The sequence below is a fragment of the Anoplophora glabripennis genome, unplaced genomic scaffold (genome assembly GCF_000390285.2).
Source record: "Anoplophora glabripennis isolate ALB-LARVAE unplaced genomic scaffold, Agla_2.0 scaffold77, whole genome shotgun sequence".
Taxonomy (NCBI): domain Eukaryota; kingdom Metazoa; phylum Arthropoda; class Insecta; order Coleoptera; family Cerambycidae; genus Anoplophora; species Anoplophora glabripennis.
In genome coordinates this window covers 485,158-498,001 of record NW_019416717.1, presented here as the reverse complement: position 1 = coordinate 498,001, position 12,844 = coordinate 485,158, and the positions used below count along the sequence as shown (strand labels likewise).

General features: G+C 32.9%; 2 protein-coding genes across 3 annotated transcripts in view; both read right to left on the bottom strand.

Annotated features, from left to right (window-relative positions):
* LOC108911518 (ephrin-B2) overlaps nt 1-12,844 on the bottom strand; it is a 382,567-nt gene that overhangs the window by 70,820 nt on the left and 298,903 nt on the right. The window lies entirely within an intron of this gene.
* LOC111691870 lies at nt 11,885-12,625 on the bottom strand. Its single transcript, XM_023455290.1, has one exon. It carries the CDS (start codon nt 12,623-12,625, stop codon nt 11,885-11,887), a length of 741 nt encoding a protein of 246 aa, XP_023311058.1.

Here is a 12,844-nt window from a genome sequence, read left to right as displayed (position 1 = left end):
TTGTATTTGTAAGAGTCCACTGTACATCCAAAATTTTTTTTGGATAAGTTCTAAATCATCCTGTATAGGTCGATATTTGTTTAGATATAATTCCAAGAAGACCCCTGCGTCACTTTCTTGGAATTAGCTGCATTCGACACCCGAGGTAGAAAGATATTGGCGGAATTTTCTTGGAATTATATCGCAACAAATATTATATGTACTGTATTTCTATTGCCAGAGTATTTTTTCATTATATTTTGGTTATATGGTACTGTTATATCAATTATGTAAATAACATTTTCTGTTTTACCCAAAAATGTTATCTGGTCTGTTATGTGCGATTGTTTTGTCAGGCCCCATAATTTATATTAATTATTCTCTTATTATCTTGCTTATCATGATTATTATTTGTCATTTTTCGTTTTTATTAAGTAACTTTGTTTTTTACTGTATTTATTATAGAGAGTGCTTCCAAAAAACACTTATGCCATTGCTCTAGAGAAGATTGCTCGTCCAAAGGTAAAACAAAAAGTTCCTATCGTATTTCTAGGATATAAAGTGCTCCAGTCTTTTTTCGTTTTTTTTTTATTTACAGAAAACCACAATAATTTCAATGACATTTTGGCGAGAAGGTCAATTTTCACTACAGTAATATTGTAGCTATGTTCGAATAGAAGGTAAAAGTATAGAAAAAATAATTTTTACACATTTAATTTTTCACACAACCGTCAACAAAAAAACAAAAGGGTTAGTGTCATAACATCTTTTTTTACAAAATGATTTTTTTGTCCTGTTTTGTATCATACTATAATTTTTTTAACTTCTATAACTGTCCTCCATATGCGCAAAGCAAATGAGATCCATTATTACAAAATTTCAGCACGGCTTCTGAAATTTATCGAAAAATTTTATCACACATTTGTAATATGTATCTACTACAAAAACGCATTGAAAATTGTCGAAATGCAGCAAGCGTTTTGACTGTCAAAAACTTTTTACACATATTTTGCTTTAAAATGTATGTAAGTCTTGGGAGCACGTATGGACACCTATCGCATTTTTCTTTTCCCGTGATGTCCGGACTGTCGTTTAAAATTAAATCTGCTGGAAAAATCTCCCAGCCTCATTCTCAAATTACCCACGTTTAAGACAAAAAAAATGTACATCGGTTTACAAGTTATCAAGGTGCGAAAAATGCCAGATTATGCGATAAGCTCTTTTTCTTTATTTAATGAGGGGTGAAAGGCTCTTTTGTTCGTCGACCAGAAGAGCCAAATCAGTCGCCGTACACAGGTCTTTTTATAGGTGTTCGGGTCTATGTAAGCAATACGCCATCTGGCCGTATTATTTTTCACACATCACAACGCCGAGTGAACATAATCAAAAACCCGTCGGTGTAATAAAAAAAAATAATGAAAATGTTTTAGGGCCTCGCGCACGTAATTGAAAGTGGTGCATAATGCGCGGAGAGCGGGAACCCTGCACCGGCATACTTTCTATTTCTCACACGTCGCACAATGGCCTACAGGGTGGATGTAAGGGCTTTTTGTTGTCGCCCTGGCAAAATTGTATAATTTTCATTATGTCGCGTCGGACAATACCTTTTTTGACGGGCGCTCGAAAAATGGAATTTCTCGGGCCGGCTTCCACGCGCTTTCGCTTCGCGCTCGATAATATTAAAAAACGATAAAAGACACGCCAGCATTTCGTCTCCCGCTACGTCGAAATCTAGTTTGTAAGAATTGCGAAGGGTAGATACACAAAACATTCTGCAAAATAACACTATTGTCATATCAGTAATAGGTTTTTTAAATATGTATCTTGCTAATTTTGATGATTTTGTTTTTGCTGTATACGATGATGCCTAGTAAAAAGCTAGTAAAAAATAATTATATTTATTTATATTTTTATATTTATAAAGGCTAGTGTTACATACACATAAAGGTGTTTACACGCGTCCAAAAAAAAAGAAAGTGATAAATAACAATACACATAACGATAGCAATCAACTAACTGTTATACAAATATACATAAACAACATACAGTGAGCTCGTAAAGTTTGGAATAAATTCGAAAAATCGTTATTGAAGGGTTTTGACAGAAAATCCTCGGACACGTCAACTTTAGTTTATAAAATGTCACTTTTTTCAGCCATCGACTTTTTTTTTGTTTTGTTTGTTTTTGATCTATGACGTCATCGGCAATTTTTTTAAATGGCCACCCATATTTTTTTCCACGGATTTCGATAGAGCACATTTTTCTGAGTACGAATATGTCAAAAACGTATGACCTTCAAGATGGAAGTTTTCGAGATATTCGGTTCCAAAGTTTCAAGAATGCATTATACAAGCGATGACAAAATACTAATCATTTATCAAGGAAGCGCTGGAAAAATTACAGGTTTGATAGTTGAAGTTTGTCCTTGCAAGTTTGTGTTTTAAACTGTCTATTATCTCGAAAACTTCCATCTTGAAGGTCATACGTTTTTGACATATTCATACTCCGTAACTGATCATAAAAATTTCCATTCTTTCCCTTTCACTCAAACGACGGACCATTTTCAAATAAAATGAATTCTGATGGAATAATGATTAATCAACTTAAAATAAAACACAAACTTGCGAGGACAAACTTCAACTATCAAAACTGTAATTTTTCCAGCGCTTCCTTGATAAATGATTAGTATTTTGTCATCGGTTGTATAATGTATTCTTGAAACTTTGGAACCGAATATCTCGAAAACTTCCATCTTGAAGGTCATACGTTTTTGACATATTCGTACTCAGAAAAATATGCTCTATCGAAATCCGTGTAAAAAAATATGGGCTGCCATTTAAAAAAATTGCCGATGACGTCATACATCAAAAACAAACAAAACAAAAAAAAAGTCGATGGCTGAAAAAAGTGACATTTTATATACTAAAGTTGACGTGTCCGAGGATTTCCTTTCAAAACCCTTCAATAACGATTTTTCGAATTTATTCCAAACTTTACGAGCTCAGTGTATAATTAAAATAAATAGGATAAACGACATACTAAGATTAATGATAACATTCATATTCGAGCTACATCACTGTCAATAAAATCTTCAAAACTATAAAAGGCATTTTTTATTAAGTATTTTTCGATCCTTGATTTAAAATTATTTTCATTAAGAATTTGAATTTGGTGAGGGATTATGTTAAAAAATTTGATGGCCCAATAATTAGTAGCGACCCGCGTTTTACTAAGTCTCAGAAATTTATTACATAAGTATGTGCTCTTTCGGGTATTATAAGAGTGAATCTCACTTCTGATTTCAAAGTTATGTATATGTTTTTTGACATAAATAAGACACACACAAATAAGTATATATGTACAAGGTACAGTTAGTATGTTCAATTTAGAAAACTGCTCTCTACAGTCATCTCTAAAACCAAGGTCAGATATGATTCTAATAATTTTTCTCTGAAGAGTAAATACTTTTTTCATGATGGAATCATGAAATATGATGGAATGGATATAGCCATCATAAACTATCAGCAAGCTTGATATTTGAGACTCTTCGTTAGAGACTCCGGAGTAAATAAGTATGTTTTGATATCTTGGAGCAAATATAATTAACATGTTGATCCCATGTCAGTTTTTATTAACAACTGTTCAAAGTTGGTTCTAGTTATATTGGTATCATCAGCAAAGAGTATACTTTTAGTATCATAAGTAGGAAAATGATTAAAATCATTAATATATATATCAAAAACAGTAACGGACCCAATATGGAACCTTGTGAAACTCCATGTTCAATATTTTTTATGGATGATTTCACATTATTATACAGGGTGTCTCATAATTAGCTGCCAACCCTGTACTGGCCGATTCTATGATCAAAACTAAGTAAAAAAGATCATATGAACATGGGTCCGGAAATGCTTCCTAAGAGCACAGGGACTAGGGTTTCTGATTTCTCGGTTTATTTTTTTTTCTCGGGATTCGAGAATTCTCGACTAGAAATTCTCGGGAATTCTCGAATTTTCGAGAAATTTGTAAAACTTAAAAAAAGTTATAATTTTGGTATTGCAATGCGAAATAAAAACTCGTTAATATTCTTAACAATCATCATCAACATTTATTACTTATTCGGTCTTTTTTATTAATTACTTCCAAATGTTTCTACTTCTACTAACAAAACCGAATTAAACTTTGAGTATCTTCTTCTTGAAAACCTTTAAACTCACTCTTTATTAAACATTTTCAATATCTTTTTATTTAAATATTTTTGAATCTTAGCTTCCTTCCAATAACTAATAATAATAATTTACACAATAATTTAATTAAACAAATAATAGATAAGGAATCTAACTTTCTAACCGTAGAAATCTTAAAAAAAAAACAAACTTTAATTTAAAGATACAGAAGCGTTCTTCCTATTAATTAAGTATTATTACTTATAATGACAATCTTTTAATTAACAAAACAAACATAAAATATGTAATCAACTAAACGAACAGACACTAAATATTTTCTGAATCAATATTAGGTATCTGTTAATAAAATTTCTACACAGTTTTTTAACCATGTACATAAAAAAAATGAGAATCATCAAAGTAGACTAGCTTATTAGCCTTATAAACCTAAAATAAATAAATCACGACCTAGTGAGAAACCACTTCAACGGCTCAGCTATTTGTCTCTAAGTATTTTTAATGAAATGTGCTTTTAAAAATACAAGCGGCAAGCGCATTAAGAACATTATCTAACAATCGGTTTCCAGATAATGAGAAAACCAGTTCATTTTCTGTCGATGTTGGCTTTATCGTCATTAAAGGTTTATATAAATGTTTAGAGTTTGACAATCTTTTACCAGTTGACTCAAAGAGCTGATTTCTCGATTTCTCAACACTTTTTTCTCGTCCCGAGTAATGCCAGATTTCCCGGGAATTATCGCTTCGAGAAGTCTCGACCAGAAACCCTAACAGGGACCCATTGAAGAGGGAGGAATAGAAATCATTTTTTTGCAATATCTCTCAATCGCGTTGTGATAAATGAATGAAATTTGGTATACACAGCTAAATTTTGATGAACAATTTGATGGACTCATCCATTTATTTCCACAAGGTCCATTGGGGTGGGTACGGGGGAGCCCTTGGTACTTTGCGTGTGTAACTTTTTATAGCAAGAAAAAGGTACTCTTGTTTCAAATCGTTATCTTTAACGGTTTCTAAGAAAATCGCTCTTGAATTAATCCCACTTTGGTCAATTTCATAGTAATTTAAACAAAAAATATATATAATTTATAATAATATAATAATTTTCCTTTGCTCTCTTTTCCATTTAAAGGATTAATTTTTATTTAATTTAATTTTTTATTATTTTTTTGTTAAAATTAGACTAAATTTAAACAAAAAAATTTTTTTGAAATTCAAAACTTTTAGGACAAGACTAGCTTATTAATGGTACAAACCTGGTTACGAATTATTTGAGGTTCAAAATATTAATTAGCTAAAAATAATCTTTGATGGGTGCAAAATTTTCTTGAATGGAAATAGATTAAAACAATTTTTTATGTTCAAAAATTGAGGATAGTCCTAGACTACTAAAAATGGAGACTAGTCCTCCATTGGTACAAATCTTTCTATAATATAAATGGATTTAAACTGGCAGCACGCTGTTTGTCCAATGTCTATTGCGGTTATGAATTATTTGACATTCAAAATGCTCATTGGCTAAGAATAGTATTTGATGGGTGCGAACATTTTACTTGTTGGAATTTCCTGAATTTTCTAAAAAATGAATTGGAGGTTCTACTGGAAGATATGCCTTTAAGAATACTCCAGAAAGATGATTTACATACCTGAAAGGATTTTAATTAGTTTTGAAACCATTAAAAATACTTAGGGTTCCTTCAAGAGTATCTTTCAACATTTGCTGTAAAAAATAATCTTAAGAAAATTAAAGTAAACTGAAATAAAAAATGTTTTTTTCCTTAATCAATGATAATTTTGCATATCGTATCAAAGGCAGTAGTTTGTTCTGATTCCGTTTTATTTTATTTCCATTTTCATGTTACCCATTTTAGCCTACTGAATAACCTTTTATCATTAATGAATATTTTAGCGACATAGAGAGAGGTAGTAAAAAAGGTGCAACCCTCTGTAAAACCCCCTGATCCTTTTGTTATGTATCAGTTAACTAATACTAGTCTTTGATTGATGCAAAACTTTCTATGGAAGTACATAGATTAAACTTGCAACATATTTCTTTAAACAATGTCTGTTGCGAATTATTTGACATTTAAAATATTAATTAACTAATAATAATCTTTGGATAGGTTGTCTACAATGGAAGCGGATTAAATTATCTGTCGAATGTCCAAAAAGCTGATTAAAACTATAGTCATTGGTGTAAATATTTCTAAAATGGAAGGAATTTTTTTTATACATGTTGTTTGCCCAATGTCTTCTTTGCAATTAAAACAAGTCGACTTTGATTAGTGCAAATTTTTCTAGTCATATAAACTAATGTTATTTGTCCAATATCTGTAGAGAATCCTTAGAAATTGAAAGACTGATTTGTGCATATCTTCTTGGATTTTGTGGACTAAATCTACAATGCAACATGTTGTCAAAGATCAGCTGCTAATTCTTTAAAATTCAAAAAATTTATTAGCACAAGACAGTTATTTCTGAAGCAGAAAAGAGCATTGCTCTTTGTCTTGTTACTGTTGGGGATATTTTTGATATTTAAGAAATTGGTGTAATGACTAGGATGAGTATAGATAGTATTCAAAACAACTTCAGATTTGAAAAAGATTCTAACCCGACAATGGCATGGTAAATTTGTATCACTTTTGTATTTGCAATAAGTTTGCTGTAGTTTTTAACTATCTTTCCAACAAAATATTTCATTGGTAAGATATATTAACGCATATTTTAACCTCGCTCTCTACATTGTCTCGGCCGTGTCCTTGACTGTATCTAAAATGTTTTCAATTGGAATGGCGACTGAAGCAGTTTGCGTCCGGAATTTATGCCAGTTATTACCATCTTTATACGTTGGAAAAACATTACTTGTCGGAGACGTTATCGGAAGAACCAATTCCATACCCTCCTACATGAGGAGTAGACCGCATCGCGAGGATTTTATCATGGCCGGGCTGTACCCGAGGTGTACCCCCTGCCCGGTGGGTGCGAGGTGCATTGACGTAGGTGTGAATGCGAACCGGGATGAGCTGCTCCGGCCTTTCATACCCGGCAATGTTGCCAAATTAGGGACCTTTATCACAAGTTCTAGGTATTTTCCCCTCTTATGGGACAAAATGGTTCAGTTTTGTTTGTTGCTTACTACTGTTTTCCACCTAATATTCCAAGTTCGTCTTCGTATAGATTAATTATTTTTGTATTCACAAATAATGTGAGTAATTTGTTATAAACAAAAAGTATGAGTACTTAACATTAAAATGCAAAAAAACTAAACTATGTTAAAAATATTCAGTTATCAATAAATAAAAAACAACGTAAATTATATGTGTATCTATAAATCATGAAAAGCAAAAAAATATGGATAATTGTTAATAAAATACAATTATTAATAAATGAAAAACAGCACATATACACGGCTGGCAATGGTACATGGTCCATCTGCCTTTATATGAGAGCGACAAAGTAAAGAAATCCGTGCGATAGACAAGGATGGCTAGAATGAAGATGTGTCATAATCTGAATAGTCACTCCACTCCCATTTCTAACCGAGCGCATCCTATTGACTATTCAGCTTATGAAACGTCTTCAACATAGCCATCCTTTTCTATCGTACAGATTTCTATGATTTACTATCACTCTCACGTAAAGGCAGATGGACTATGTGGATTTTCCAGCCGTGTATAAATTGACAAGCAAATAAGATAACGAAACATAGCTAAGTACAGAATTGTCTAGATTTTCAAATTATCAGCATTATATCAAAAAATGGACATTAAATTTAATCTCGATTTTACGTTTATCAAAGAATAAAATTTAGTTAAGTTACAACAGTTTTTTTTCTTGTAAATTGTGAATAGGAACGTAGTATTTATTTATCGATATATCGTTTGTTCCAATTTTGAATTTAATTTATGCATAAGAAAGCTATATTATTTTATGATAGATAAAATATATATGTGGGTTATTCGCCACAGTCATACAATATTTGTGTCAACTTGCGATCAACAATTTTTTTTTAATGTTGCTTATTATATAAGGTAAATAATAGAAATAAGGTCCATGTTAATTTTAACAATTGTTTTTTTGATAGATTTACTGAATTATAATTAGAGATCGGAAATGTTAGGGCGCATGCAATGTGGTACAGGGTTGGCTGTAGACCGAGTTCTCTTTCACGTAATTTTTTTCAAATAAAAAGTGACACAACCACAGCCTTCTTATAACTGCACTCTTTACGTTATAAGAATATTCATATATGTAAGTATTTGCATAATAGTATGAAACAAAAAGGGACAGTGTGTATTTTTATACTCTAAACGCTTCACATGGAACTTACCATAAAATATAATAAGTACCAGCAAAAGACTGCAAAATAATAATTTCTTACTCAAAGGAAAGCGATTGTAGAAAATAATCGACAGTGGTCCTAAGTGTTCTGCGGTTAATCGTCTCCGGTGATTGGTTAATACTCATTTCAAAATAGATAATGACTGTTCAATATTTACCGAGGTCACATGCTATTTTTATTAATGGTGGCGAAGCACCCAACTACTTCACATTTTATTAATTTCAATATCCACGTCATTGTACAATAACATGTACACCATGTCTGTCTCTGACCTGAAGCTTCCCATCGATCAATTTATTCGATTCAGTATCATTGCGTACTGTGAGCATAGAACGGCATAAGGCTTGATCACAGATTTAGCCTATTTCTGCAACTACAACAAGTAGCCGCTTACTAACATAATACAGATTACTATTGTGTATTTATTTGATTGTAGCCATAAAGTTACCGATGTCAAAATACAACGCAATTGATTTAGCTAGACCATTGCATATGTTACAGCTCGAAGATGAATGTACAACGAATATTAGCCCTTTTACAGATTAACACAAGGGCAGAGCTGCGCGAGACTGAGAAAGAACGTTTTCGGCTAAAAGGAATAAGACGTAGCCGCGTTGATTTGGGATAGGGTCACATTTGTGGGCGGAACTATCTCAGACGCAAACTTATTTGTGTCGTCTGTACACGCCAGTTGAATATTTCCTCACACACAATATGGAAAATAATCAGTTAAGTGTATACTTAGCGATTTTCTGATGCGACCCATCTGACACCACTGCTCTCGCACTCGGGCAGTTCGTTCCACGACTACGGAGGACGCATACAGCGACGACGATGACATTAAAAGCCGCGGCGTTAACGAGGCCGGGGTGTAAAAAGTAAGTTAAGAGGTGTCGGTGAGGGGACGCGGTGAATAGGCGCGTAGGGGGAAACCCTTTGACAGCGAGGCCGGGAGGAGGAGGATGTGATTTGGAGTATCTAACGCACGACAATTATATGGGTGGCGTGTGTGTGTACAAGGTGGATGTCGGAAGGAGGTCCCTCGGGGGCCGTGGCCTCATAATTATTGACAGCGGAAATCGTCGAGGTGTTAGAATCGCCCTTCGTAATAAGAATACGGGGGACGTATTTTCTCGAGCGTTATTTCGCTAGACATGTCGTCGTAAAACACCGTATCTTTTTCTTGAAAATTTGAATAGGCCCATTCAGTAAAATTTTTTTATTGCATATTTCAAAAGTTTACCCTTTAATTAGTTAGTATGTCAAAAATCAAATTTTTGTTTCAACGAGAAATGTGTGAAATAAATTAATGAAAACAGAGCGCGGAAAAACGTTGAGCAACCATTGCCTGACGTCATAATAGAGCACTCCGCTCACGCTCGCTCTCTTCCCATTCTGTGTTAATACATACGATATGTGGATCGATTCGCAGTTTCGTTAATTATTGTTTTTATGTCTAAATGGGTCGAAACCGAGGATTGTACAAATATTGTATAGTTCCAGGCTGCAAAAGTACCTCAGGATCGACTCCGAATAAAATATTTATTTCATTACCGAAAAATGAAAAGTTTGTGTGATGTTATCCACGGTTTCCCCAGCCACGGTATGCAACTCAAAACCACCTTCGTTTTTCTTTGGATGCACGTCTAGGGGGTTGTAAAATATTATTATTTGAACATTTAGAGCACAATTCTCAACTTTATGCCGGAAATAAATTCTGCCCCATCTAAATGTTCGTGTTCACAAAAAATTCGAAATACGACGGCGACAGGGACCTATAAGCAGTTAAGAACCACTCTAGTTTTTCTTTGGTTTTCCATCTAGAGGGTTTTAAATATTATTATTTGAACATTTAGAGCAGAATTATAAAATTTATGCTGGAAAAAATTTCTGCCCCATCTAAACGTACCCGTTCACAAAAATTTCGAAATACGTCGGCGAGAGGGACCTATAAGCAACTCAGAACCACCCTCGTTTTTCTTTGGTTGCCCGTCTAAGGGGTTATGAATATTATTATTTAAACATTTAAAGCAGAATTTTCAAATTTATGTCGGAAAAAAAAATTCTACCCCATCTAAACGTTCCCGTCCACAAAAATTTCGAAATACGTTGCGAGAGGCACCTATAAGCAATTTATTTAAATAATAATATTTTACAACCCCCTAGACGGACAACCAAAGAAAAACGAGGGCGGTTCTGAGTTGCTCGCATATACACGTCGTCGCATACATCCACAAGTACCGAGTCTAGTACGTTGGGTACATTTGTACAAAAATGGAAAGCAACAGAAAATGTAGAAAAGCGATTCATTTACGTTATTGAGAAGAATCCGAAAATGTATTTAGATATTCCACATTATATGTTTATAATAAATATGTTGTGTGAAAAATGCATTTCAACAAGACTTGATGTATATCTCTTATACACTCTCTATTTATACACTTAAAAATATAGGTATATAATATAGGTAAAAGTATAGCAAATATCTACACATCTCTCAGCCTGCTCGCGACTTGATCGCCGAGTGGCCGGTATCGTGACGTCATTAGCTGTTCTCTCGCAGTATTGACCTTTTTAAGGATCTTACAAATTCAGAATTAAATATATCACTTACTATTAATCCTATTGACCTAATTTTTTTTAAGATATATTTAGGTGGTTAAATACTATCAGAAAATGAAAGAAAAAGTTTAAAATTATATATCACTGAATGGGCCTATTATGCCGAGATTTTATAATTTCGGAGATCATTTTTTTATATTATGAAATGTCATGAATGAATTCTTATAATATTCGAGTTACAATAAAAGGTATTTGTGGACGAAGTACCTTGTTTATGCCCGTTTCCATCAATTGTTTTAGGGATTTCTTAACGCCGGGGAAAGAATAACTTACACTAAGTAACCCTTTTGATTTTCACCAAACCTTTATTCTTTTTGACTAACTTAACTTTAAGTTGTCAAAATTTCAAAATTTCTAGGATTCAGGGCATCCACAAGAAAATGTTTCGAAAATTTGCGCTGTTGCCAGAGTCTTTCAGTTCCTACTTACGAATTGCAATTGTTGGAAATCATTTCAGGATTCATTCCCTAATTAAGCAAATCTTACCCATTCTTTGCCCAATCTAAAGTTACTGTTTATCTGTAAATATTTTTAAACGAAAATTAAAGCTATATTTGCTCGATAAATGTTTTTACAGTGTGTCAAGAGTTTTTAGATTTTTAAATTGAAGCTTTTATTTTTTTTTGTTAGATTAAGTATGTGACGAATCCTATACATGTATACTGTCTTAATGGAATATATATATATATAATCAAATTCCCTTTTACCCTTAGGTGTCGGGATTACAAATAATTTCATATAATTAATTTCCTAACTATTTATATACAAATTTTCTCCATTGCTTTTTGTCTCTTGCTATTAGCTTTGCTTCTTGCCATGACTTGCCTCTATTTTCTAATGCTTTTTCTGCTGTGCTGTCCCACGTTTCCCTTGGTCTTCCTCTCCTTCTTTTAGCTTGTATTTTAGCTTCCCATATCCTTTTAACTTGTCTGCTATTATTCATTCGTTGTAAGTGCCCCCACCAGCTCAGCTGTCGCTGTTCTATGAATTCTAATACCGATTGTACTCCTAAATCTTTTCTTATTTGCTCACTTCTCATTCTATCCATTTTCGTTACTCCTCTCACTCTCCTCAGATACTTCATTTCTGTTGCTTGAATTTTACTCTTATGTTGTCTCGTTAATATCCATGTCTCACACCCGTATGTTAAAATTGGTTTGTAAACTGCTTGATACACATTCATTTTAGTTTTTGTAGATATTTCCCTCTTGTTAATGAAGCTTTTATTTATACTATGGTATACTTTCATTGTATTTTCTATTCTTTTTTCTATTTCTTTGTCTTGTTTTCCTGATCCTTCTATCAATACCCCTAGATAATCAAAATATTGTACTTGTTCCAGCCTCACTCCATCTATCTGTATATTTATTTTCTGTTGTTCTTCTGTTATTGCCATTGTTTTTGTTTTCTTGACATTTATTTTCATTCCATTTTCTCCTAATACTTCTTTCCACATATCTATATTTTTCTGTAACTCTTTCTCACTTGCAGCCATAATTACAACATCATCTGCATATGCACATTCTGAAATATTTACTGCTTGCAAGTTTCTGTATCCTACAAATAGAGTTTTTGTTCTTTCATTACATTTCTTAATGATGTGATCCATAAACACCGTAAATAGCGTAGGGCTCATTCCTCCACCCTGTCTTAGTCCTTCCTTTGTTTTAAATATTGCCGATTTCATATTTTTATAAATAACTATATTTGTTGT